This window comes from Equus quagga, chromosome 10, assembly GCF_021613505.1.
Source record: "Equus quagga isolate Etosha38 chromosome 10, UCLA_HA_Equagga_1.0, whole genome shotgun sequence".
Classification (NCBI taxonomy): Eukaryota; Metazoa; Chordata; class Mammalia; order Perissodactyla; family Equidae; genus Equus; species Equus quagga.
Window position 1 is genome coordinate 1,180,442 of NC_060276.1, and position 27,817 is coordinate 1,208,258.

General features: G+C 55.0%; 2 protein-coding genes across 7 annotated transcripts in view; one reads left to right on the forward strand and one right to left on the reverse strand.

Annotated features, from left to right (window-relative positions):
- On the reverse strand, positions 1–26,990 carry IKBKG (inhibitor of nuclear factor kappa B kinase regulatory subunit gamma). 5 transcript variants are annotated; one of them, XM_046672965.1, is made up of 10 exons: positions 26,841–26,990; positions 17,906–18,107; positions 14,400–14,611; positions 10,377–10,495; positions 7,514–7,666; positions 6,847–6,943; positions 5,590–5,733; positions 5,165–5,307; positions 4,894–4,955; positions 1–4,654 (listed from the first exon to the last, which is right to left on the reverse strand). In XM_046672965.1, the coding sequence occupies exons 2-10, from the start codon at positions 18,090–18,092 to the stop codon at positions 4,512–4,514; spliced, it is 1,260 nt and encodes a 419-aa protein (XP_046528921.1). In that variant the 5' UTR covers positions 18,093–18,107; positions 26,841–26,990; the 3' UTR covers positions 1–4,511. The 5 variants fall into 5 exon arrangements, with proteins under 5 accessions (XP_046528921.1, XP_046528919.1, XP_046528920.1 ...); XM_046672963.1 differs by lacking the exon at positions 26,841–26,990 and adding an exon at positions 25,923–26,067; XM_046672964.1 differs by lacking the exon at positions 26,841–26,990 and adding an exon at positions 25,680–25,818.
- G6PD (glucose-6-phosphate dehydrogenase) overlaps positions 22,176–27,817 on the forward strand; it is an 11,528-nt gene continuing 5,886 nt past the window's right edge. Inside the window, exons 1-2 of one of the 2 annotated variants that reach the window (XM_046672960.1) lie at positions 22,176–22,348; positions 23,237–23,364. In XM_046672960.1, the coding sequence (XP_046528916.1) occupies positions 22,234–22,348; positions 23,237–23,364 (243 nt within the window). In that variant the 5' untranslated portion in view covers positions 22,176–22,233. Of the gene's footprint in view, positions 22,349–22,487; positions 22,642–23,236; positions 23,365–27,817 lie in introns of those variants that run through there. The other variant, XM_046672961.1, reaches the window with a different exon arrangement.

A 27,817-nucleotide genomic window follows, 5' to 3' on the forward strand; every position in this document is an offset into this window, starting at 1 on the left:
AATCTTTAAAACAAAGAAAAAAAAACTTTGATGTTCCCATTTTACGGACAAGGAGACTGAGGCTCAGAAAGGTAAAGTCACCGCCCATGATCAAACAGCAAACGGGCCCAGGGAGACCTCCTCCGGCACACCCGCCTCCTCCCCGAAGGCATTGCCTGCTACTGCTCTCCACACCTAAGCAAAGCACATGCAAGGACGTGTCAGTTCTTTCCATCCAGATTGACCGTGTCCTGCTGCAGGGCCTAGTCCTCAGCCAAGGAAGCCAGCTCAGCCCTGTCACCATTCTAACATGGCAACGGTCAGCCAGCAATTGAAGGCCTCCTATTCAGAATGTAGGCTGGGGCTGCAGCTGTTTTCTATTGGAAAAGAACAGACTCGTTGTTGTTTCAGGCCTCCTGTAAAACAGGGATAGGCTACCCATGAGCTATGGGTTGAGAGAGGCCCCCCCATAGAAGGTATGGGGGTGTTCTACCCCCCAGGACCTCAGAATGTGACCTTATTTGGAGACAGGGTCTTCACAGAGGTGACGAAGTTGAAGAGCGGTCGTTAGGGTGGGCCCTAATCTAATCTGACAGATGTCCTTTAAAAAGGGGACATGTGGACACACAGAGGGGAGACGATGAGAAGACAGGGAGGAGACGGCCGTCTACAAGCCAAGGAGAGAGGCCTGGAACGCATCCTTCCCTCAGCCCTCAAAAGGAGCCAACCCTGCCCGCACCTTGATCTCGGACTTCTGGCCTCCGGAACTGGCAGACGGTCCGTTTCTGTTGTTTGAGGCGCCCGGTCTGTGGTACTTTGTTACAGCAGCCCCAGCAAATACACCACAGAAGCATCGAGAAGGTCCCTTGCACCCTTCATGACCAACAGTTGTACAACAGTGTGCTCTTTTCCCAGCCACTAGGGCAGACAAAACCTCAGAGCTGCATTCACATCAGGCAGACTCTGCAGTAACATATATTTTCTATGTATCACATAGTAATACATGCAAATTATAGGCACTTAGAAAACACATAAATACATAAGCAACACTTTTAATCACCCACATTCATCCAAATGGTAGCAGGATGTGCACCTGCAGCTTTGACTTTTTCACTGGGCGTCACACTTTGTACATAATTTTGTCTACTGGCTTTTTCACACCAACATGCTACAGAGTGTGTTCCATGTGACAGATGTTCACAATACTGGCTGAGCAGGCCCACATGGTCCAGAAGTCCAGCCTCTTATTTCATCATGATCTTTGATGGCTACAAGTGATGGTGCAGCAGGCTGAGGACACTTCCCAAGTGCTCGTTCCAGCCCGGCAAACCAGCCCCCAGGAAGGGGCAATGTCACAGGCCTGTCCCCTGCACCTTGCCAGCAGGGCACCAGAAGTCTTCATTTGTTGCTATTTTGACATCACTTTTTGTTTAGTTTGAATCCGTATTGTTTTAGCTACTAATGAGAGAGAAATGCATTCTTACTGTGCTTATTTTATTGCTCATCTAGATTTCTCTTAAGCATTGACCAGCAGGTAGCAGAGGGGGCACACGTGTAAGCAATGGGAATGACACAGGTTTCAGGGGGATATGCTTCTAGCTGTCTGTCTCTACCACTCAAACCCAGGGCTGTGAAGATCAAGGGGTCACAGCTAATAAGGCAGGCAGGCTGCTTCCCTCATGGGAAGAATCCAACCACTTGTTTCAGAAGCTCAACCTAACTAAAGCCAGAAAGGAAGAAAGCGGAATCCCTCACATCCGAGTGAATGGCCTGATTTAAAATCCTTGGGGTCTTCTGCAGAACCAGCCCTAGAGAGTGCGACAAGAAGGAAGGAGGCAGGTAGCAAGGACGCCCAGCCTTCAGAAAGGGAAGGTTCAAAAGAGCAGCGGTTGCCCGCCAATGCCCGGTTCCACACCCAGACCCTGACTCAGCTAGTCTAGGGCCCAGGCGGGAGCATCTGTAAAGCTCCCAGCTGCTGGGGCTGTGCAGCCCACCTGGTGCCACTGCCAGAGCCTGAGGAAAGTTCTCCAGGAAGAGAACGTCCGCTCTCTCACTGTTCCTGCATCTCACCTTTTTTCTTTCAACCCCCTTTCAGAAGAGGGAGTTGGTCAGAGATATGCCTTCGTTCACCCTCTTAGAAGCATGAAGCCCATCCCCAGGCAGCCAGTAGCCGCTACCCAGGGTGCAGGTGGTCCAATGGCTCCGTCCTACTGCACTATACCCCCTTCTCCTGCCCACACCCACTGGCCCTGGCAGCAGCGTCCAGCCTAAAGAACAAGAGTCTGCACGCCTGCAAGGGCCTGTCCCGCACCAAACTCCAGCTTCCCAGCGGCCACCATCACCCCGGGGAACAACCCCTTGAACAGAGCTGCACATCCTGAAGACACCTGCCTTTGACTGCATTTGTCCTAATCTGTGGGCTCCAGAAGAGGTCCCGGTGCTGGGTTAAATGGTAGCCCCAAAAGATATGCACACGTTCTAACCCCCAGGACTTGTGATTATGACCTTATTTGGAAAAAGGGTCTTTGTGGATGTAATGAAGGTAAAAATCTCAAGATGAGATCATCTTGGATGATATAGGTGAGCCCTAAACCCGATGACTGGTGTCCCTGTAAGAGACAGAAGAGAAGACACAGTCAGACGAAGAGGCCACGTAACCACGGAGGCAAAGACTGGAGTGAGGTGTCCACCAGCTGAGGAGCACCAAGGACAACCACCGGAAGCTGGGAGAGAGGCCCGGACCAGACTCCCCCTCACAGCCTCCAGAAAGAATCAACCCTGCCCACACCCTGATTTCAGACTTCTGGCCTCCAGAACCGTAAAAGAATGAATTCCTGCTGATTTAAGCCACCAAGTTTATGGTAATTTGTTACAGGAGCCATGGGAAACTAATACACCCCCAAAAAACTAAAAGTGCTCTTGTAGAAAAATTATAGGATTGGGATAGAAATGTGGCACCCACGAGCAGAGAACCTGTCTGTGCCTTTAACATTTTTCTGAAGCACAATCTGCAATTAGACACCTGGGCTTCAGGAAATGGACAAGTTGCTCCCACCCTCCAGATGCCAAGACAGCCCCGGCCCAGGCTTGTTTTCAGTCTCAATACTAGACTTCCATCCTAATTCTGCTCAGCTCTCTCATTGCCAAGTACCAGGAAGCCCCACGAGAAGACGCAGGGCCAGATCCGCAATACCCCATTCCTGACCTGGGAAGCTGGGAGGAGGGCAGGGCGAGGGCCAGGGCACCAAGGAGCAAACGATGGGCCGTCGTCCCATTCTCCCTCCACTTTCAACGTCCTCTCTTTACTACAGTTGCAGGGTGAATGCCCATGGCTCTGCAATCCTAGGAAATACTCAGCATCTTGCACAACAACAAGGAAGAGTTCTCTGGTGTTTGTAATCTGCCAATCGTTGCCAAGTGGCTCCTGTTCGAACGCAAGGCTGGGCCGTCACAAACTTCTGGAATGTGATGAAAGACGGCCACCACCACTCACATTGGGCGGCCGTGCTCTCGCAGTGTTAGGAAGAGGAACGGAAAAGCGTGTATGCAGGAAGCAGTCCTCCCTCAGACCACAGGGCGGCCTCAACAACTCCAACCCCAAAGCACTTTATCCCAAAGGTGGATAAACGTGATGGCGCAAAGGTAACAAACCGAGTCCCAGAAACCCAGCCCAAAGGCGAGCAGGAAAAGATCACTGCAACTTCCTCACACCCAAGAGCGGATCCCACTAATGACCAAAGAGCTCCTACAAACCAGGGAACAAAAGACTAACAGCCCAATAGAAAAATGGGCAAAAAACACAAACAAGCTATTCACACCAGAAGAAATGAAAGGCCCCTTCAAGCTCTGAAAAGATGCTCAAGCTCACTCTTAACAGAGAACCACAGCCCTGGTGGATAGCAAGGCTATGGGGAGCAAGGGCGGCGGGAAACCACACTTGGGGGGCAGGCAGGCCCGGCACCATCTACTCTGTTGGCTGATGCTCTACGGTGCCGTCTCTAAGAACTTGACCCAAAGATACACATGACGGATGCACAAGGATTTTCAGTGCAGCGTTATTTATGACAGTAAAAAGATTGGCAACAACCTACATGTCCATCAGCAGCCGACTGGTTCAATCCACGGTGGTGCAGCCCCATGTGGAACACCAGGCAGCCCGTGAGAGCAGCAGCAACCCAGCAGGGAGGAGGGGCTCCCACCCATCTCGCTGGGGAGGCAGTCCTCTCCAAGAGCCCCGACCTTGATTCTTGACTTCCCCAGTGGAGGTGGAAGAACAGGGAGCCCGAGGGGCAAGCGGTTCAAGCAGACAGAACAAAAAAAAAAAGGGCAGAGTCAGGCCTAGCTGGGGCTCTGTGTACCCTAAAAGAGGTGAACCAGCAGATGGGGGAGCTGAAGCGTAAGGCCCAGCAGCTAGCTCTCGGGGCTCAAAGAAGTGGCCGGTTCTTTGTCACTTAGCCCATCATTCAGGACTTGGCGGGCAGGAGAGGAAAGCACAGATGACACTGTCCCAGGCTGGTGATCAACAGGCAGCCCTACTCGATGCACTCCATGACGTGTATCTGCAGGGTGTCCATGTCAGGAGCCTGGTACTGGCACTTGGGGCAACAGAAGTCGGGTGGCTCCTCGGGGGGACTTCTCCTCTGGCTGGGCAGGGCCGAGTGAATGGAGTGGTGAGCTGGGGAAAGAGCGCAGATGCAGAAAGTCCTGAAACTGGAGCCAACTATCAGGCTCCCTGCCACTAGCTCCTCCACTTTAATCCCCCCTTACCGATGGGGAAGGCAGCCAAAGCAAGCTCCCACCCCCACCGTGTGTGTGCGCTCCAAAGAGCAACTCTGGGGTTAGACGTGGCTCTCTCCATCACAGAATCCTTCTCCCAGCACCCTGCCCTCCCCACTCTTCCTGCAGCTCACTCACCTGGGGTGGGGGGTAAGGGGGGCTGGGAGACCTCTACATGCCGCTTCCTCATATCTTCGATCCTTAGAGAAGAGAAACCGTCCAATAAATACGTGAAAGTCAAGGTCCAGGTGTACAAAGCTGATGGAAGGACAGGGGTGGGAGGAGGGGAGTGGGAGGGCCAGCTCACCCTAACCCAACAAGCCAGGAGCACTCAGTCTCCTGTGGTTACTACTGGAGACTCCCCACCAGTACCCAGCCCTGCTCCCCGTGGGGCCACGCTGAGGCCCACCTGGCTGACTCCTGACAGCTGGCCTTCAACCGGCTGTACTCCCTCTGCAGCTGCTCCAGCTGCTCCTGCAGACACTCCTTTTTCTCAGCCAGCTTCTCCCGGGCCTGCCTTTCCGCCTGGAAGTCCGCCTTGTAGATATCCGCCTGGCAAAGCCAAGAGAGGGGGACACACCCGCCATCCATCAGCCATTCATCAGACATTCCATGCCAGGCACCAGGAGACAAGGCAGAGCCTGCTCCTACCCTCCCAGAACCCACGGCAGAGAGCGAGTCATCCCACTTGTGCTGAGAGGTCAAGGAACAGCACAAGGAACTCGAAGAGCTTCCAAGAAGCTACTGCAAAATGACACCAGAGTCACACCAGGTCCCAGCGCCAGTGGGCCCAGTCTGCTCACCCGTATGCAGGCCTCAGAGGAGAGCCCTCACCTGGGCCTTCAGCACCGGAACGGTCTCCATCACAATCTTATGCTGCTCGGCCTCTTCCTTGAGCTTGTCAATCGCTTCCTGTTTGGCCACCAGGGCCTCCTCGGCCTGCTGGAGCTGCTGCTTAAGATCTTCCAGCTGCATTCCCTGGAGACGGACAAGAGGGAGATGACAGACCCTGAGCCGGCCCGGAATGGGGGCCAGGCTGCCCCCAGGATAGCTGCCATTCCAGGTGAGAGCCGAGAAGAACGAAAGATCAACCCCGGCTGTCCTGAACTAGGACAATGCTGACCACAAGGTGTCGGCATGTGCAGAGTATTAGAAAGGGAGAGGTTGGAGGGGACCTCTGAAGTCATCTGGCACAGCCTCCCACACAGGCCGACATCCCCTTCCCAGAATCCCCAGCTAGACAGCCCTCCTCCAACCCTTCAGGGGATAGGGGCCAGACTCCCCACTGAGGCCACCCTCTCCACTCTGAGCCAGTCTCCCGCACTAACACTACCACATGCCCGCTAGGCTGAGACCCACTGGTCCTGCCACTCTGCCACCTGGTCAAAGGTCTGCTGGTCACACACACATACGTGCGCACGTGCACAGACATTACAAATACATGCACATACAGACACACACACAGATGCATACATACAGACACCCACACATGCCAGCAAGTCTTCCCTCTGGAGATCAAAGGGCCACAGTTTTGTCATTAACTCTTCCCCATGTGACCCGGTTTCAGGCTTTACCCTTACAAGTCTCCTCTGGGTACTTTCATGTTTGACAACATCCTGCTTAAAATGTGATCGCTAGAAACTGCACCCAGTACAGGTCCGATAAGAACAAACTAAAAAAGGGCTCCCAGCTGCCTTCAACACTGTTGGAGATGGAAACGTTCCCGGAGCTTACCTTGGCTCAGAGAAACCTGAGCCAGGAGCCGAGCTGGCAACAGCTGGCGGGAGGGACTGGCCATGGAGCAAGCATATTCCCGGCCCACGGAGGGAACATCTAGAAGCCCAGCCCAGCCCACTGTAGGCAGCAAACAGTACGGCCCAAGCATCCCACCTCCCTGCGGCCTGCCCTGAGCCATCACACTGCAGCCTGGACAAAGCTCTAGACAAACAGAGCACCCCTCCCAAAAGCCAACTCTGTCAAGTCTTCAGGGAGGGCCTTGAGTCCCAACATCCCCAAATTTGGAGGAGTAAGGAGAGGAGCCAGGGTAAGGTCAGTCCTAGACAGGCTCAAGGACATCCCAGCCATACTCACTCGGTTCCGCTCACTGCTCACCATGCTGCTCTTGATGTGGTTGTCATACTCTTGGAAGAGCTGGTGATAGGCTACCTGTAGCTGGGCCAGCTTCCGCCTAAGAAAAAGGAGCTTTTGCTGGAGAAAACACCTTGTCCTGGTCCAGCCACAGCTTTTCCTGCTTCCAACTCCACCCTCTTCCTTCTTGTTCTGTCCACAGACAGGAGTGGGGCTGCCGGGATGCATCTGTGCCTTAAAGGCCTGTAGCTCTGAGGCAGACTTTGCTCACTAGTTACTATCATTTTCCTTAAAGCTAACATTTTTAAAAGTACAAAAAGAAATTTTTATAATAAAATGCAACTGTCTTGTACTCTTCAAAAACGTCAACTTCATGAAAAATATGCAAAGGCAGGATGACTGTTCTAGATTAAAGAAGACTCAAAAGGCACACCAATGGAAAGAATGCAGGATCCTGAACCAGATGCTGTTAACATATGGGACAAACAGTGGAATCTGAATGTGGACTGGAGAATGGATAATATTATCGTATCAAAGATGGATCATTTGGGTGTGTACTGGGTGCAGCATAAGGGGCAGCCAGTCCCGAGAAGGGCTACCCCGAAGGCAGAAAGCCACTGATGGCCCCCCCACTGGGCCCTGTCCCTCCCAGTGTTAGGAACCCACTCACTTCTCCTCCGAGGCAGCCTGGCGCTCCATGCGCAGGGCAGCCTCCATGCTCTGGGTCTGCATGCGCAGCTGGTCCACCTGCACGTTGTGCTGCTGCTGCAGCGCCTCCCGCTCACTCTCCAGCTGCCGGGCCTGCTCACTGGCCGCCCGGGCCCTGGCACAGGGGAAGGGGGCGGTCACAGCAGAGCCCCGGCAGGAGCAGAGGGTGACAGGCGCCACCCGCCGTGCTCACAGGATCCCTGCCGTGCTGAGAAGGGCTGGCAGCAGAAGGAAAGCGGAGCCCGAGAGCACTAGAAGCGCAGCAGTCCGCGGGAGAGGACAGCCACAGGGAGAGGGCGTGGTCCAGAACGTCCTGTCAACGCACAGCCAAAGCACCATGAAAAGGGGGGCGCCACTCACTGTCCAGGTGGAGGTGCTGTCACCGGAGACAGGGACAACCGCAGGGCACCAGGTTGGGGGTGATGTCTTCACGTCACCACAGACACCCGGCAGGGAAACAAGTGCAGGTGGCAAGGAGACCCGCGGCTCAGGGTTCAGGTTGATGACATGCATTAGGGAAGCCCCTTCCAAGGTGAAGGAGGTGGTCTCAGAAGAGGACACTGCTGGGGCTAGGGTAGAGGAGCCCCCAGGAACCGTCTATGGGGTTCCAACAGGTGGATACCGGGGGCCCCGGTCAGAGCAGTCTCAGTGGAGGGGGTCAGGAGAGACTAGGAGGAAAGGAAGTGGAGGCAGCCAGCAAAGACAAGCCTTTCTAGAAGATCTGCGGCGGGGGGGGCGGTGGGTGAGGGGGGAGATCCAGTGTGCTCAGGCAACTCATTCCGTCCCAGTCACTGTTCTGGAAGTGGCAAGGAGGCAGCTGGCCCACCTCAATGGCTCAGCTGGAGTCCCAAATGCCCACACCTGAAAGCTGAGTCTGCTGCCTGCTTGCCTGGGTGACAGTGACAGCCTTGGCAGGGCATTCTTCCTTCCACACTCCCACCAGAATGGCTCATCTCTCCTCCCTTGATCTTCTGATCCAGGCCCATACCACCCCATGGCCCCCATCTCCCGTCTCCACACTCATATCTCCCCACAGTCCCCTAAATCTCCAGTTTCAGGCTACAGCCATGTCATCCTGCTGTCTCGAGACCCTCCATAGTCCCCACCATGGGGGGCAACAGTGGGTGTTTCTGGGTGGAGGAAGTTATTAGGGGGTTTCACTGGTCTCACTGTTTCTCTGCACTTGTCCAAATACATTGAACACATTTCCATCTGTGATGTGACAAAAGTTACGTGCTACCATCACCATCACCAGATGGAACTGCTGCCTGCCAGGGGCCCTGGAACAAGGGGAAGGCCATTCCGACGTGACAGGTCTAGGGCTCAGAGAGCAGCCATGTGTATGAAGTTTGAAGCTGTTTAAATGGCCACACTGAATGATCTGAGATGCAAGCAAGGCTTCGTGCCCCAAGCTGCCCAGTTCAGTATTTACACACTCGACCATGTTGGGGAAGGATGGGAAAGGAGGCTGCCCAAGAGCCTACAAGTGCCAGAGTAAACGCCGTTGCAGGGTCGTTAACTGACCAAAGTTGGCTGCAAAACTGCACTAACAGCGAAATGCCTCCAGCAGCTTCTTTTATGTGAACAGAAAAAAGACCGGCAAGAAAGACACCAAATTGTCCTGAAAATTACATATGCGATTTTAGAAACTTGGCAGTACAGAAGAGTACACGGTGGGAAGACACTGAATGCGACGAGCCGGAGCCAACCAGGCTCAGAGCTGCGATGCCTCTGCTCAAGGTCTGTTCTCTGGATGGAAGTGCATTCACGCCATCTCACGTATCGCTCCGATAAGGGGAGCGGGCGTCTAAAGCGTTATTCAGACCCGTTGGAAAACTCCTGCCTGCTCCTCTAGCCTTCTTCAGGAAGGCGTCCCTGACATCATCCAATGCACCCTGATCACCTACTGCACCGGGGGAGCTGGCGCCACCCCTTTCGACCGGACCCATTTTTCTGGAGGGCAGCCGCTGGGTGGCATGAGAACCACAGAAACATCCGTGCCCTTTGACCCAGTGAAGGCACTTCCAGGAATCTCCCCCCCCCCCCCCCAACCCCCGCGCCTGGGCAGAAAAGAACAACCAGGAGGTCTGACGAAGGGCCAGCTTGCAAGGTTGGCCCTCGGGTGGCGCCTGGGCAGTGGGCTGGTCCAAGTCCCCTACGCTGACATGACACTTTCCTTACTGCTAAGGGTGGTCCCTGCGCCTGGACTCCTGCACAACAGGATGGTTTATGGGGAGCACCTGCTTTCCTCTGGGAGTCAGGAAGTGTGGTGCATGCCCGGCAGGGGGCCCTGCGTGACCAGCCCCCAATCAAACCCGGGGCGCTGAGTCTCCAGTAGGTTCCCGGGGTCTCCAGTGTTGCAGTGTCGCTGCTGGAGAAGGGAGAGCACTCGGTGGGCCCCTCACAGGAGGAAGGGAAGGAGGGAGCCTAAGGCGTGGGGTTCTCCACCCCCGACCTGTGTCTTCTGTCCTCGCAGGTCCTGGCATGTGACCTTTCCCTGTAATAAACCTCAGGGGAGAGGGCACTGGGAGTACTTCCAGAGGTGACCGTGGATTACAGGGTGCTCATGGGACCCCCCCAAAATGCCCCCTAAGAGAATAATCCCAAATTCCAGCAAAAGGTCAGACAGCCCAGAAGCGCCGGGTCCCAGATGCCCAGCCCACAACTCCTGCAAGGCCCTGCTGCCCCAACACTCCCGTGTGCTCAGGCAGCACATCCCCCAGGCTGCCCTCTCTCAGAGGAACCCCTGGAGGACCCTAAACTGCCTCCCTCTTCTCGGGCATCCCGACAGTGGCCTCCAGGGTGGGCTTTCCCTCCCCACTCACCTGCCCTCCAGAGCCTGCCGCTCCTTAGTGGCAGCCTCCAAGCGACTCTGGCTCTCCTGGAGCTCCCCCAGCAAGGACGTCACCTGGGCTTTCACTGAGGCCTTATCCTCGGCCATCTGCTGCATGAAAAAAAGCCACTTCCTGTCAACGATGTTTTCTCACCAGCTGCCCACCTCTGGCGGCCCAAAGCCCCAGGGCAGCCTGCAAGTGCTGAGATGTGTCAGCCTTAGGGCTTCTATCCTGACCTCAGCATCCCCACTCATCTCACCTATAGAAGCCTCCTGATCCTAGCGAGGCAACTGAGGTGGTGGGAACAGATGGAGTCCCATGAGCCCACACTCCCAAGCCCCTCCTCCTCCCTGCAGATGGGACAACACAAGACCCAAGGACACAGGAGCACAGAGATGCCTTCAGTCTCATGAGGCTGACGACCAGGCCATGATGGCTGAACCCAAGAGGAATCTCCCGGCCTCTCTGAGACTTGGTGCTGAGGGAGGCAAGACTCAAAGACAGCAACAAAAATACATGCTCCATTCCACAGGCCCAGGGCCACTAGAGGTGAGCTGGACTGACAATGTTTCCTGAAGACCTCCACCAGTAACAAAATTCCAGAGTTGTCCAAACTCCCCGTCACCCAGTCCCCCTCATCAAATAGTCCGGAACCAGGTCCCCCGCAACCTCAAGCTGCTCGACCCAGGGTTGAATCTCAGTCCCCTGCACCCTCAACTCCTCCGCAGTAACCCCTCCATTGTAACGCCACTCCTGCCCTGGGTTCCTGCCTGCCACTCCCTCCCCTCTCCTTTGCAACTGCTTGCTGTCCCAGGAATGTGACTCTTCTCCATCTACATGTACATGCATGGAGATCTGATCTGGTCTCAAGGCTTTCGATATCCCCTACAGGCTGCTATCTTCCAAATTCATACTTCTAGGACAGACTTCTCTCCCAAACCCCAACTTAGCTATTCAACTACCTGCCCAATATCTCCAAGTCTATGCCTGTCAGCAGACCCTGTCGGCTAGTGCCCACCTTGGTCAGAGTCCCATGCTAGGCGGTTGCCATGGGCTTCCACCAGGGCTCCCCACTCCACTCCTGCGCCTGTAGGAATGTCCTGGGGCTGCCATAAAGGACCACAAAGCAGGGGACTTAAGACAACAGAAATGTACTATCTCCCAGTTCTGGAGGCCAGAAGTCCAAGAGTAAGGTGTCAGCAGGGTTGGTCCTTCTGAGGTCTCTGGGAAAGAATCTGCTCCAGGCCACTGTCCTGGCTTCTGGAGGCTGCCAGCCATCCTTGGTGTTTCTTGGCTTGTAGACACATCAACCCAGTCTCTGCCTCCATCATCACATGGCCTTCTTCCCTGTGTGTCTGTTTTTCTTCTTCTAAGGACACGAGTCATTGGATTTAGGCCCCGCCCCCCACTCCAGTACAACCTCATCTTCACTTGATGACGTTTGCAAAGACCCTATCTCCAAATCAGATCCCATTCACAGGTACTGGGGGTTAGGAAGTGGGTATTTCTTTTGGGGGGACACAATTCAACTCATAACTCCCCACCCACACTCTATACTCTACAGGAAGCCAAATAATGTCTCACACTAGCACAGCACCCTCCCACGGCTCCTGTCACACTCAGGATCAAAGCCAAATCCTTCCAGTGGCCTACTAAGCCCACAGGAGCAGCCCCCACGACCCCGCCTTCCTCGGCCCCATCCACTCAGCCCCAGCCATGTTTGCCTCTTTGGTGTTCCCTGAACACGACAGGCAGGCTCCTGCCTCAGGACCTCTGCATGTGCTTTCCCTGCCTCCAAAATGTGCTTGCCCCACATACCCACACGGCTTAGCCCTCATCAGCTTCTGGTCCGTACTCGACGCCCCCTCCGGGAGGCCTTCTCCCTTGAACCTTCCCTGTTGGATCAACAGCTCGCCTTGGGTATCTAGTGGTCCTCTCAAAGCCATCCTCCCTAACACTGCACATCTGACAGTCCCCCAAAGCCAGCTCCGCCCACAGCCTTCCTGATTGTCAGTTGATGGCAAATCCATCCTCCAGTTAGAACAAAAACCTTGGGCTCCTTTTTGACTCCCCCTCACCTCTCTCTCTTTCTCTCTCTTGATCTCACTCTCAGCTCACATCTAATCCATCAGGAAATCCTGTCAAAATGTATCCCAGAATCTATTTGATGACACTAAGCAATTAATGTTAACTATTTCAGGTGTGATAGTGGTATTGTAGCTATTTTTTTCCCAAGTCCTCTCTTAGAGATACATACCAAAATGTTGACAGATGAAATTATATGGCATCTGGGATTTGCTTCAAAATAATGGGGTCATACTGGAGGGGGGTGGGTCTGATCCAACAACTATTAAGAACTACGAAAGAAATTAGCACAGAACAATTTCAATTCAACTCCATCCAAATCCCTGAACTCAGAGACTTGACCAAACTTTAACACAGCTCCAAGCAGCCTGAGGTGGCAGCCCTGGGACGACCCAGCCCCCTTTTGAGTTCCTGTCTGAGAAATCAAGGCTGGCAAAAGAATTTACCGTTTGGGTAGCTCTTCCTACCCATGGGTCCTGTCCCCATGCCAGCAGCTCTTCCTGCCCATGGGTCCTGTCCCCATGCTACTCCATGCTACTCTCTGAATAAAAGAGCCCTACTGCCAGAAAAAAAAAAAAAAGAATTTACTGTTTGTTCCAGCCAACACCTGACATGGGGCCCCCACCTCCCTTCCTTAGAGCATTTACTAAAAAGAGATCCCACTGTGAATCCTTCCTCTGTCCCTTTGAGATGTCTCTGTACCTCCTACAACCCAGGAGAGTCTTTCTCAAGGACCCGAGAGCCATTCCTTTGAGATGGAATCCTCAGGAAGGATAGGGCCTCAGTTTCCCAGTCTCTGTGCAGGACGCAATCCTAACTTCCATAACTGCCAGCGGCAGACACAGCTGGCCTCATGTATTTACACTGACCACCCTTTGTGAGTTTTCTCTTGAGCCCCTCCTAGCTCCTTCTGTCCCTTTAAAAAGCCCGTCACCTCTGGGCAAATCAGTACAGAGCTCAGCTCTTTCCCCTGCTGTCGAGAGTTACTGAATAAACTCTGTTCTCACCACTTTAACTAATGTCCAACTGTGTTTCTCTTTGACACTGGCGTCTTTCTAAGAGGAGACACACAGACACCTAAGGAGAAGGCAACATAACAATGGAGGCAGAGACTGGAGCGAGGCGTCTACAAGCCAAGGCACGCCAAGGACTGCAGCCACCACCCGAGTCTAGGAGAGAGGCCGCCGGGGCAGCTGCTCCCTCAGAGCCCTCAGAAGGAACCAACCCTGCCGACATCTTGCTCTTGGACTTCTGGCCTCCAGAACTGGGAGACAATATGCTTTTGTTACTTAAAGCCACCCAGTTTGGGGCACCTTGTTATGGCAGCCCCAGGAACTTACTCTTCCCTGAGGGCCCTGCCAGGCAGTCTATGCTGACAGCGTGATTTGTGGTGGGGCCTTGGGCTGCACACAGCAGCCTGACCTCCGGGCGCGGAGACTGAGTAACTGAGGTCAGGCCCTCGGGCGCTCCAGGCCTACAGGACCCAGCCCCAGTAAAGTCCCTGGACACCATGGCTCCAGGGGAGCTTCCGTGGTGGCAGTACTCCGTGCATGTTGTCACACGTCATTGCTGGGAGAAACTGTGCTGCCGCCCAACTCCACTGGCAGGGGACCTGGAAGCTCCTGCCTGGTCTCTCCCGGACCCGCCCTACGACCGCCCCTTTTCTCTTTGCTGGTTTCACCCTGTATCCTTTCACTGTAATTAACCAGAACAACCATAACCACGAGGACAATGGCTTTTCTGAGTTCTGAGAGTCCTCCTAGTGAAGCATCAGGCCTGAGGCTGCTCTTGGGGACCCCTGATCATGGGTTCCCTCTGGGAACACTGGTGTTCCTGTGGGATTTCAGAACTCAGGAAGCTGGTGGCACAGGTGGCCAGAGCCCCCAGCTCACCTGCTCCTGGGAAAGGGCCTCCCTACCCCCCGGCTACCTGCTGGCATCTCTTCAGGTGTTCCACCTCCTTCAGAGCCTGTTCCCGCTGCCTCCTCAGGTCAAGCTTCTCCAGGCTCAGTCTCTCCACCAGTTTTCTGGCCTCCTGGAATTTCTGCATGAGGAACTCCTTCTCCTCCCTCTGGCTGCTCTGGAAATGCTGCAGCTCCTCACAGCGCTCCCGCAGCATCTGGTTGCTCTGCCGGATGGCATCTGGCAGCAGAGAAGACAGCAGAGGGGAGGTGAGCCCTGACAGCTGGCCCACCAGCCCCTCTGTGGGCCCATTGTGGCACCCTCCCCATAATACCATGTGGCCTCTTACACAGAGAGATGGCTTTGAAACACTTGGTTTTATTTCGTGAAACACTTTCAAAATCAATTATGCTAATAATACACCTCTAAAATTCTCCAATGAGATACTAAACACAACAGCTTCACTGTGCGCCAAATGCCACTTTCCTTGTAAGTGACTCTGGACTCATTTGTATTCTGGTCAGGTCAGAGGCTGCCTGCCCTGAGGCACTCAGTCTGCTGACTTCAGGATCAGGACTGCAGACTCAGAGCATAGCCACCAGCAAACTTCCCTGTGGCACTGCTGGCTGCAGCCCAGGAGGGCCAGAAGGGTGGAGTATGCCAGTGAGTCACCTCTAGGAGCCTCACCATCCTTATCTGCATGTTCGACAGAGACGATCCCACCCATCTCATAGGAGGAAGGTTAAACGAAAAAGCAGACAAAGGGCCCGATGCACAACATGAACTCAAGAAACAGCCAGTCCTCCCATCACCAGGCTGAAGGATGAGCGTGTGCAAATGCCAGACAGTCAGCAGAGGCCAAGGAAAAGAGAGCCACATGCCCAGGGGACACCCCACACAGCAGAAGACTGTCGGGGGTGCCAAAACTAAACAGTGATGTGCAAAGGTTCTAGCAACTACAGAGCTGCAAAAGATGGGGGCAGGGAGTAGCTTCCCGTCACCCTCTGGTCAAAACCCTGACCTAGCAAACAGGGCCTGCTGCCGCCCATTCTTTCACAAGAACCACAGTGGCTTCTGAACCCAGCTCCAAAGCCACCTAAGCCACTTTCTGCACTTGACTATCCCTGTGTGACTCCTCCCCTACAGGGGAGGGGGGCCGGGTGCAGGCCCTGGACAGGGGCCCCCCTGCCTCAGGGCACACTGTTCCCCCAGTGACCACCACCTGTCACAATCCTGCCCAGCCCGACACTCAGCTCACATGCAACTTCTTTTTCTATTGAGATAAAATTTGCGTAACACCAAATTCATTTTAACTATTTTAAAGTATACAGTCCCTCAGTAGTTTTAGTGTATTCACAAAGCTGTACACCCATCACCTCTATCTAGTTCCAGAATATTTCCATCACCCCCAAAAGAAACCCCACACGCAGTGGCAGTCACCCCCCACTGCCCCCAGCCCCTGGTGTCCATTCACCTGTTTCTCTCTCTGGACTCGCCTCTCCTGGACACATCACATAAATGGACTCCTACACTAGATACCTGCGACTTCTTCCATGAAGTTGCCTCCCAAACATTCCAAGCAAAGTCTACCCTCCCTCTTACTCCCTCCTCCATAGACAGAGTCATGAGCATTGTGGGGGGCAGACACACAATACCCGTTCCACAGAAATGTGCAGTCAGGTGGCACAGGTGGAGGCATGCAGCCTTGAGGTCTCCATCTGCCGCTGGAGCCCAAGCTCTGCGGAGGGGAGCCAGGGGTGCCAAGGCCCCTACGCGGCTGGCCTGCCACTCTCTTGCCCCTGAGTCCCCCTTGCGAGAGCACTCTCCTGGGGACGAGCAGAGGCCACACACACAGGTGTGGAGGGTAAGCTGTCTCCCCACCCCCTAACCTGGCTGTCAGTTCCATGTGGCCCCAACACAGCAAGACATTTGACAGCATCTGGGGACATTCTTGGTTGTCACAACTGGAGGGGTGCTATTGGCATCCAGTGAAAAGAGGTCAAGGATGCTGTTGAACACCCTGCAGGACCCAGGGCAGCCCCTAGAAGTCTGAGCACTGAGGGGAAGGGCCTGCCCTAAAGGCAGGTGGGTCTTGTGGACTCTCTGTGCTCAAAGCAGGGTCAGCCCCCCCAGGAAACCAAGCGGCCTCTTGGTGGCAAGGTGACTGCACTGGACCCCTTCCATCCTGGAAAGGAAGGCAATTCGTCTTGACGGGAAGAAGAGACACATATTCCAGGCATGGGTTTGGTCCCTGCCTGCAGAGCCTCAGCCAGCACCACGCTCTGAGGCCAACAGAGCACAGGACTCATCAGCACAGGGCCCCATGTAACACCCACCACACCAGGGGATGCATTGTCCAGCAAAGGAGGTGGGGGAGTTGCTCCATGACTGTGACCTCCACTGGTTGTGTCACATGCCAAGCCACTGGCCTGCTAGGACAGGGTACGGTTGACTGAAAACAACTGAGGCACTAGCTTGGGGGTGAGTCCTCCGGGATACAGCATACTCGGAGGCTGTGACCTTTGTAAGCCCTGACTTCCTAACAGGAACCCTACTACTCCCCAAGACCCACATGGGAAGTCTGTGCCGGCTCTCCCTGCAGTTCTGGACTCGGCAGTCTAGAAGGTCCCCACAGCAGAAATGCAAGAGTCTCAGTGAATTAGAAGCTGGGGGTACCACCTGGGCACCTGGGGCTCCTTGTACCAAAGGAGCAGCAGGCCAGAGGAGGAGCCCTGGGGGCACAATCACAAGGGGGTGCAGGGGCGCTGTCCCAGGCTGGGCGGGCAGGAATGTGCCGCACCCAAGGGCAGCCACGGGCGTGGTGCAACAGCCACTGAGACTTAGAGGAGCTGCCCTGGATCCAGGTGAGGACACGCAGGGTGAGTGAGCGGCGGCTGTGACGGAGACAGGGATGGGACGGCCAGGGAAGTACTCAACCTCCAGCCCCTTGGAGGGAAGGGGCTGCTGGAGGATGGCCTTCAGCTGGGGTCTCTTCGGAGAGCCGCCTGGCCCAGGATCACCCCCCACTCAGGGTGACCTGGACCTCCCCCTTTCCCAAAACACTCACAGGCCCTTCTCGGGGAAGGCCACGCCCCCTGCCAGAATGGAGAGGGCTTAATGACTGATCGTGCAGAGGCTTGAAGGCCTGGCCATGTTGGCCCAGCTTGTGACAACTCGGAAGGGTCATTCCAGCTCCAGAGCTCCCCGCAGGTCAGCCTGCACTGCAGCCCAACTTCTCCCTCTCCCCACCCCTTCTTCTTCCCTGTGCTTCCCTTCCCTTCCCCAATGTCGGTCCTGAGCACTCTAAATAAACATTCTGCATGCTAATCTGTATCTCAGGGTCCACTTCCAGGGACCCCCCCACACCAGAAACAAAGAGGGAGGGTGGCCGAGCTTGAATGGCTAGCTGGCTCTCAGGCACGTGCCCACCCTAGACTGAGGAAACAGAGAGGCACAAGTGAGTGGAATAAGCCTTCCCTCTAGCAGGGCTGGGTCTCCTGACTTTTAGTTCTACACACCCACTATCCTCCTCACCTCGGAGCTCTTGATTCTCCTCCAGACAACGCTGGAAGGTCTCAGGAGTTCCCTGCTCCGAAGGCAGGTGGAGCATGGCCGGCTTCCCCAGAGAAGACTCGTCACCCAGCACGTCCTGGTCCCCTGCCGGGCCGCCACTAGGCTGTACCATCTCACACAGCTGACTCTTCCAGGGGGGCCTGCTCATCCAACAAGTCAGGGTCTGGAAGAGAAAGGCAGCAGGGGTGTCACACAAGACCAGTGTGGAATTCCCTTACCCTGCAGGACAAGGAGTGTAGACTATGCAGGAGTTCTGGGGCCACACTTGAAGCAGAACGCCAAGTGTTCTGCCTAGTGTAACAGGATGCTAAAACAGGCTTTTTGGTCTCAGAGGTAGCACATGCTCCCACTCCAAAGGGAGGTGCAGGCCCATATGTGGGACTTGGAAAGGCCATGGTTTAGCACTGGTTATAAACTCTGCCTAGCACCTATCTCTGGGCTGTAAGCTGAAGTTAAAAATTTCACCAGAGGGGAGAAATTAGGGAGTGGATTATTTGTGGAGAGAGGTGTCAGCATGCTGGGACTCCTACCCTCTACACACCTCCAAGCAAGAGTGGTGAAGCAGGGCTGGCCCCATGGCCGAGTGGTTAAGTTTGCGCACTCCGCTGCAGGCGGCCCAGTGTTTCGTTGGTTCGAATCCTGGGCGCGGACATGGCACTGCTCAGCAAACCACGCTGAGGCAGCGTCCCACGTGCCACAACTAGAAGGACCCACAACGAAGAATATACAACTATGTACCAGGGGGCTTTGGGGAGAAAAAGGAAAAAAATAAAATATTAAAAAGAAAAGGAGTGGTGAAGCTTGTTGACCCTTCACCTGGTGGAATGTTGAATTGTGGCCCCCAACAAGATATGTCTACTTCCTGACCTCCAGAACCTGTGAATGTGACCTTATTTGGAAAAAGGGTCTTTGAAGATATAATTAAATGAGGATCTTGAGATGAGATCATCCTGGAGTAGGGTGGGCCCTAAATCCAACGACAAGTGTCCTTATAAGAGACAGAAGAGGAGACACAGACGCGGGGGAGAAGGCCACGTGGAGACAGAGGCAGGGACTGGAGTGAGGTGGCCACAAGCCAAGGAACACCTGGGGACCCCAGAAGCTGGAAGAGGCAGGAAGAGTCCTCCCCTAGAGCCTGCAGAGGGAGCACCGCTCTGCCGACCCGTGGTTTCGGACTTTTGGTCCCAGCACTGCAAAAGGAGAAATCTCTATTGTTTTAAGCCCCCAGTTTGTGGTCATCTCTTACAGCAGCCCTAGGAAATTAACCTATCTAGTAAGAGGGGCTTCGAGGAGACCACTCAGAATCTGATGAGTGTTCCCTGGAACTAGGGGGCCGAAGGGGACATCTAGTATCTGACGTGTGCTAAGTAATCTGAAAGTGAGAGCTGGGCTTGCAGTCCAAGACAGAGGGGCAGAAAGACAGGATGAGCTGTATGCATTCTCTTGTGAACTAGAGTAAGAGGCAAGCCATGTGGGACAGCACCAGCCTGGAGCCCTTTTAAATCCTGCCCAAGAAGACTAACCTCCCAGAGGAAGAGGCCAATCCCAATACAAGTTTCCAGGAGCAGGCCTGAGCTGAGGAAGAGAGACTTTAACACTGAACAAACTTGGACGTTTGACTATGACACTGATATTGCTCCACTGAACACCCTACTAACTCATCAGCAGTATTTGATCAACCGCTGATCCCTCCCTCAGCTTCCAGAACAGCCCACTCTCGTAGTTTTCCTCCTACCTCACTGGCTGCTCCTGCTCAGGCTCTTTCACTTGATCCTCTTCATCCACACACCCCTTCACGCTGTAGTGCTCCAGGGCTCTGCTCTGGGATCTCTTCTCTTCTCTAACTACAGTCACTCCAGTACTAATTCCTTCCATCCTCACGGCTTTAACCCCCATTCTAACGCTGATGATGCCCTAAAATTAGACCTGTTTCCTGAACTCCAGACACATATCAGACTCAACATCTCCACTTGGATATCTAGCGGTCCTCTCAAAACTAATCTAACACTGCACTCCTGACAGTCCCCCAAAGCCAGTTCTACCCACAGCCTTCCTGTCAGTTCGTGGCAAATCCATCCTCCAGTTATCAGGACAAAAACCTTGGAGTCCTGCTTGACTCCTCTCCCTCTCTCTCTCTCTCTCTCTCAGCTCACATCTAATCCATCAGGAAATCCTGTCAAAATGTATCCCAGAATCTATTTGATGACACTAAGCAATTAATGTTAACTATCTCAGGTGTAATAGTGGTACTGTGGCTACGTTTTTTAAAATCTTTTCTTAGAGATGCATACTGACAGATGGTGTCTGAAATTCACTTCAAAATAACAGGGCAACTCCTAGGTATCTACTCGAGAGAAACGAAAACACTTGTCTACACACGAATGCTCAGAGCAGCATTACTCATAACAGCCAAAGAGTGGAAACAACCCAAATGTCCATCAACTGATGAATAAACAAAATCTCCTACATTCACATACTACAACATGGACAACTCTTGCAAACATTATGCTAAGAGAAGAACAACTCACAAAAGCCCACGCAGCGTATGATTCCATTTATATGAAACATCCAGAACAGACAAATCTATAGAGACAGAAAAATTAGCAGATGCCTAGAGCTGAGAGAGATGGGGTGATGTGGGTGACAGCTAAAGGGGACGGGGTTTCTTTTTGGAGTGATGAAAATGTTCTGGAATTAGTAGTGATGATTGCACAACTCGGTGAATACACTAAAAACCAGTGAACTGTACATTTTAAATGAGTGAATTGTGTGCTATGTGAATTATATCTCAATAAAGCTATTATTGAAAATAATAATGGGAAACGATTGTGAGCGGTATAAATTAAACAAAATCAACCACGAGTTGATAATTGAAGCTAGGAAGTGGCTCCATGGGAGTTACTATACTATTCTACTTTCGTACATCTTTGTAAATTTTTATAACAAAATACTCAAGCATCATCATCTCTCACCTAGATTACTGCAATAACCTCCTAACAGGTCACCCTACTCCTACCCTTGTCCACTACAGTCTGTTCTCCCCACCAAGGCCAGAACAATCAGCCTAAAAGGTAATTATGATCACGTCCCTCCTCTACTCAGATCACTAACATGGTTCCTCATTGCCCTCCATGTAAAAGCCGAAGTCCCTTCGACAGCCTACAAGACCCTGCACCATCTCGTCCCCCATTGCTTCCTCTCCAAGTATTCTCCCCTCCCTCACTCTGCTCCAGCTTTTCCTCCAACATGCCAGGATGGCCCATTCATCCTCAAGTCACAGAAACCGTACGAGGTTGAGTAGACATTGATCGTTTTGCAAAGTGAGTAAACTGAGGCACGTGAGGTAAGATACTTAACTGCCAAACTATATTTAAGGCCTTCTTAAAGATTTTCACAACCTCAAATGCAGTCAAGTTCGATGAACAGAAAACGTCTCCGAACTAGAAGAGTCATCCACGAAATAGGGGTGTGATCAGACTCCGCAGCGGCGAAGGAGGGAGAGACGGAAACAGTCTTGCTCGCCGCCAAAGTAACCTGGGTCCTATATCTGCCCGCCTTGGCTGGTGCTGCAAAAGCGGGCAGCAGGAATGGGCGGGGGCCCAAAAGGAGGGGGAAACCTGGACATCCGGGGGAGTCTCGGAGGCGGCGGAACGCCCACCGTTGGTACCCTACTTTCGGGGAAGAGGACCACACCTGTCAGCAGAATCGGTCCGAGGTGAGAAGGGCGGGAGAGACAGGCCGCGAGCGCTCCTCGGGCCCCAGCACTCCGAGAAAGTCCCGACTCCGCGGTCGCCCTTCCCTTCTCCCGCGGCCGAAATTCCCACTTCCGGCTTCCGGTGTCGTACTGTGGGATCCGGAAGTAAAACAAGCAAGCCCCGCCCCCGCCCAGGAAGCCCGCGGGAGGTGCGAGGGGGGCTGCTCCAGAGGGAAGCCGAGGCCGCCAGTCTCGCTCGGCCCGCAGGACGCTCCCCAGTGATATCCACCATCTGCTACTTTTTGGGGCGTCGCGACCCACCCTTTCCCTTGTCCCGCGGGCGACAGTATCCAGTCTCCACGCGCTGGGCTGCCCCCGCCCCGCCAGGGGAGGAGCCACGACGAGGCCGCCCAACAGAACTGGTCTGACCCGAGCTGGCGACCGTCCGGCGAGGGGAAAGGGTTCAGATGGCCCCGCCCATAGACTGGGTCGAGGAGGCGTGGCCACGCTGCCAGCGGAAGTGGAGCCTTCCGCGAGGGTGTAGGGCCGCCTGCGACGAGCGACAAAGCCAGACTGTAGGGGCGGGGCTGAGCCGATGATGGGGACGCGGACGAACGGCGCGGAGCTGCATGCGGACCCGCGAGGCATCTGGGACGCGGCGCAGCGGCGGCAAGGACAGCAGGCGGCCCGCGGCCGGGCGGCCGGGGCAGGTGCCCAAGAGGCGGGGCGAACCAAGGGCGGGCGGCCTCGCGCGGGGGGGGGGGGGGGGGGGGGGGGGGGGGGGGGGGGTGCTTACCCCGGATGCGCGCGCACCTGCCTGCGCCCTCACCCCGCCCCGGGAGGGAGGGACTTGCGGGGACCCCGCCCGCGGGCCTCGCCTGAGGCGGGTCGGCTCAGACCAGGCGCCCGCCCCCGCCGGTTAAATGGGCCGGCGGGGAGCAGCCCCCGGAAACGGCCGAAACTCCGGGGCTGCGAGTTCGACGAGCGGCGGCGGAAGGCGCAGGTAACAGAGTGGGCGGGTGCCGCGCCCGCGGAGGGGTGTGCTGCGCCTTAGCCGTTTTGGTTTGGCGTGCTTGGGAGCGGGGCAAAACCGAGAGGGCCTTAACCGATCCCACTGCCCTCTGCATCCCCGCCATTGGACCCCCGAGGAGACTGAGACCCCGAGAGGACTTGCCAGGGTCTCTCAGCCTGGCAAGAGGGCTGGAGCTGCACTCCATCGTCTGCATGGGCTAACATGCTCCAGCTCATTGTGGAGTTTCCGCCAGAGTCTGGGGTGAGATGGTCCTAGGCAGATCGTGCAATGCTCCAGCAGGGTTTTGCTCAGTCCCCCAGAATTGAGGTTCTAGCTGGAATCCACTAGGGCTTTGAGCAATTTTGTAATGTACACCGTGAAAGAAGGCTGCCTGGTGAGTATGGCTGGAGCCCAGAGCTGGCAGTTTCTTTCTCCCCCACCACCCTGCTCCCTGGCCATTCACAGCTAATGGTTTCAATAATCAGGCGTCAGCTGGGTGAGAGCTCAAAGGACCCCTCGAGAAAGGCGTCAACTTCTCAACGCTCTTCTGTTCTCATGCCATGTCAATGAGCCTTTCTTCCACCAGAGAGCATCATGGCAGAACAGGTGGCCCTGAGCCGGACCCAGGTGTGTGGGATCCTGCGGGAAGAGCTATACCAGGGCAATGCCTTCCATCAGTCCGATACACACATCTTCATCATCATGGGTGCATCGGTAAGTCTCCCCCAAGCCCCGCATCTTAAAAGCCCGACTTAGAGTGTGACATTGCTTAAGGTCCCTTCCTGCTCACTGCCTGGGCTTTCCCAACTGACTGTTGTGGGGCCACGTGGGCTCTGCTCAGTTGGGCTCTCCTTCTTGCTCCTGCCTGTGTGCCACTATCATCCCAGCACCACGTGATGTATACACACGATGAGGTATTTCTGAAATCCGTGTGCAGCCGTTGATTGTACACATTAACAGGACAGCCACTGATTGTCCTGGAGCCGGGATGTCCTTCTCCAAGGGGAACACTGAGATAGAAACAGGGGAGCCTAGTCATTCTGTGAGTATCTTTTTCAAACCTCTTTGTGACTTGACAAATGTCACATAGTCAATTAGTTCCAAAGGCAGGATCTGAGGCCCCATCTCCACCTTGTCTCTCTACCATGTCAGATTCCCTGGGGACAAACACTTGACCCGTCTTTGAACATAGTCTCTTTGCCGCATTTTGCTCTGATAGAGTAGAAGCACATTGACAGTTTGTGATGGAGGACGGGCGCGCGAGAGGGAGGGTGGGTCCTAGTCAAGTCATGACCCTCAGACTAAAGCGCCTCCCGGTGTATCATGTGGAAACAAGATCTGCCGGGTGGCCAGACATGTGTAGTGGCTGCCAAGATGAGCTGCCAGGGTTTCATCTCGAAGTAATAGTGGTCTTTTCTTCTCAGTTTTAACCCTGGACGTGACCAAGAGTCTACTAAGCATTGTATGATCATCTTTGCCAGTAACTTACTGTATAATCTTGAGCAAGAGTTCTCCCAAAATTAGAGAGCTCTTGACAGAGCAGCCCTGGTCTCTCTGCGCCTCCCACAGCACAGTTCCCCCGGCTCTGGAGAAACTCAGGTCTTCGTTCGTATGTCATGACATGCCACCGTCCTTTGCAGAGCCTCCTCCCTGCCACCTTAGGGATTCTGATCAGAACTTGGAAAAGGAGAGCCAGAGTGCAGAGCAGGAGACAGTACAGGGGAGAAGGGCTCTGCCAGAAGGAGGAAAGGGAGGGCTGCCCCAGGCACTGTTCTGTAACTCCCTGTACCCAGGAGGAGCACACGGGGGGCAGGCTTGGCCTCCACCCTGGCCTCAGCCTCCTCCCCTTGGAGGATTCCTACCTGTGTTGGCCACAGATCTTAACACCTAGGACTCTGACCATTAGGCTCTTTGTCCAAGAAATAGGTAGGTAGAGAAAGTAACTCAGGATTATTTTTCCTCCTCCCATCTCCATGCCAGCCTGTCACAGGATGCTCCTACAGAGGAGCAAGAAATGGCTTGTGACTCCAGGCCCCCAACTCTTAGGTGCCGCGTTGAGAGCATCCAAGCTTGCTGTGTGACCTGGGACAAATGTCTTCCCTTCTCTGAACCTCAACGTTTCCACGGAGTAAACGAGGGCTTTTGAAACAAGTGCTAAAGGTCCTCAGGCTCTACCAAGCTGATTCTATGACTCCTCACTGCCTTTGCCTGTGGCCAGCTTGGCGTTGGGCAACTTTGTGTCTTTGCAATCAGCAGGGTTCCCCTTTGCTCTCCTTTGCTCTGGGAGTGACACCCAGAGGCTTCCAGAGCAGAAGTGGGAAGTGCTGCTCCAGCAGGGCGGAGTGGGGGAGAGCAAGGGTCCTCTGGAAGAAGAGCCTCCTTATTTGTTTCTCCCTTCTAGTCAAGGGGACTCGAGGTGGTGGGCCTCCCATGCTCAGGAAGCACCTAGCATAGCTCCCACAGTCTGGGGCCTCGCCACCTCCTCTGTCTGGGTAGGAGGTAGGCAGAGGGCGGTGCTGGGGGTGCACTCTCCCAGAGCCCGCTGCGCTGGGAAACCAATGAGTTCTCCGAACATTCATCTAACAAATGCTGATGAAGCACTTCCTCTACAGCCTGTGTGCTGGGGGGCCGGGACCCAAGATGAGTGCACCCAAGAAGAGTTCAGAGTGGTGCATGTGACAGAAGACACAGACGGGCTTCTGTGTCCCCAACCCCCCGGCACACAGGTCTCATGAGGAGGGCCTGCAGAGCCAGGGCCCAGGGAATGCTCCACACAAAGGGAAGAGCAGACATAGAGCCCCCAGTGGGGCAGGCTGGGCCCACGTGGCCATCCTCTGCCCCTTCCTCCTCCCTTGCCACTTACCCAACCCTCACCCACATGCCCAGCTTCCTTCCTAGGGGCCTCCTGCTGCCAGCTCACAGAGTTACCCAAAGGGCTTTGAGCTGCTCTCTGTTCTCTCTGCTATGTGGCCACTTCCCCCCTCCTCAGGACTCCCACCCACAGCCGGGAAGGGAGTGAAGGTACTTACTGTCCTAGTCCAGAAAGCTCTAGAATGAGAGAAACTGGTTTCTCCTTATAGATCAGCGTGGGGGAGGAACCTTGGGCCTGGCAGATCATGTCCTCCCCCATCTGGTAGGACTCGGCCAGTGGGCTCAGCTACTCTTCCCCCCTCAGAGGATGGAGAGAGGAATAGGAGTGAGAGAGAAAGACGAGGACTGGGAGTCCACTGGGCAGGATTGATTCCCTGCAGGGTCCTCAGCGAGCCCCTCACCTCTCTGGGCTTCAGTCTCCCCACCTGGGCCACAAGGGCCGTGGGCTTGATAGGTGCTCAGGTCCCATCCTGATGACAGGCCGGTGAAGGGCTGACCTGGCAGCCCCAGGCCCTCCCTCTCCTCCGAAAGTCTCTGGGCTGCCTTCCCCCTCAGGCAGATAAGATTCTTGCTGTGTCATGATGACATTGGCACTCCCCCAAAGGCCTGGTGATTCGTAAGCTCCAGGGTGTAGGAGGGAGGCCCTCTTGTTGGTTGTGCAGCCGAGCCTACCTCAACAGCCCCCAGATTCTCTCACTCCCGTGGCCGGGAGCCAGCTGGGTCCTAGCCAGGGCCCGGGCTCCATCCTGAGAGGCTGGGTGGATCCTTGACTTCAGTGACCCTTGGGGGACCAGGGTGGCCCACCCCTGCCGGGCCTCCAGTTGGCGGCCAGCCTCTCGAGCTCTCTGCTGCACCCTCCACCTTAAAACTCTCAATAGATGTCGGCAGTCATTTGGGCTTGTAAAACTGGAGACAGGTCAAACCTGGGCAGCGACAGGCAGGTGGTGGCCCAGGTCCCTTTGCCCCAGCTGGGCTAGATACTGGTGGCTGGAGATCTTAATCAGATCCTGCTTCTTCTGCTAAGTCACCACATGTCCCTGGGCAACTCCTTCCCCTGCTGGTCCTCTGGCAAAATGTGGGAGTTGGGAAAGACAAGAGACTTCCAACTGCGTCTCACCAAGAGCCTCTGTCATCGCCCCCACCCTACATATGGTGTGCTTAGATTTGGTCGATGTCTTCCCACATCCCTTTCCAAGGAGTTCAGCCCAGGCTGGTGGGGAGGGCAGGCTGCCCCCAGCTCCAGGAAAGCAACTCACCCCACTTCCCCATGGGAGGGAGCAGCCGCCGGGCCTCCCACCCCTCATGGTCCTGGGTCCTACCTCGTCTCTCCCTTGGGTGACTTGGAGCCCAGCAGACCGCCGATAGCAGGGGCTGAGTTGAACGAGGCGAGCCGGTTCTATCACTAGTTAATCTGCAAGAACAAACAGCCTGGGCTGTGGGGCCCTGTGACTTGGCAGACAGGAGACTAGTCCTCTGCCACCAATCCATGGCCCTCAATCTGTCCTGACCCTTGCAGCCTGCTGGAATTTGATCGTAAGCAAACATTACCAGCCATAGGGAAGGCTGGGAGGTGTTTGCAGGCTGTAGTTCTGATTGTTTCTCCTGGAGGCTGGTCCCCAGCAAGCTGGTCCTCTCTGGAGCATGCAGGGCCAGCACTGAGCCAAGGTGACACGAGCAGAGCCCCCCTCCAGCCCCACTGATGGCAGAAGCCAGAGGTGGGCACTGACAATTCACTATGAGGATGGCTTCCATGGGGCTACTGAGTGCTGAGGGACCTGGAGGGGAGCTCGCAGCCCAGGCTAGGGGTCCTGGACCCGAAGGACCAGTGAGGGCAGCCATCTGATGTGGCTGTTGCAGTGGTTCACGCGGAAGGTGGCAGTTACATAGGGAGCTGCTCTAGAGCGCCTGAGAGAACAGTTGTGAGCGGTTGGCAGACATGGACAGGGGCACCAACATAGGGAACCGGGGTTTGGGAACCATGCACTTTGGGAACCATGCACTTTGGGAGTTTGGGGTCCCAGTGGAGCCTGGACATGACGAGTAGACACTTACGTCTGTGGGCTTGGCGCCCTGTGAAGTCTGGGCTGGAACAGATGCTCAGAGGTGTCTGAATCCAGGTCCCTGCCTGAAGCCACGGGTGGAGGTCGGGTCACCCAGTGAGACTGGAGGTGAAGCAGAGAACGGGGAAAAACACAAATATGCAAAGTGCCAGGCATCCCAGAGCTCCCATGGAGCCTGCAGTCTCTGAGATGCCTACCCCCACCCAGAGTAGGGGTTTCCACCCAGCAGCCCCCCC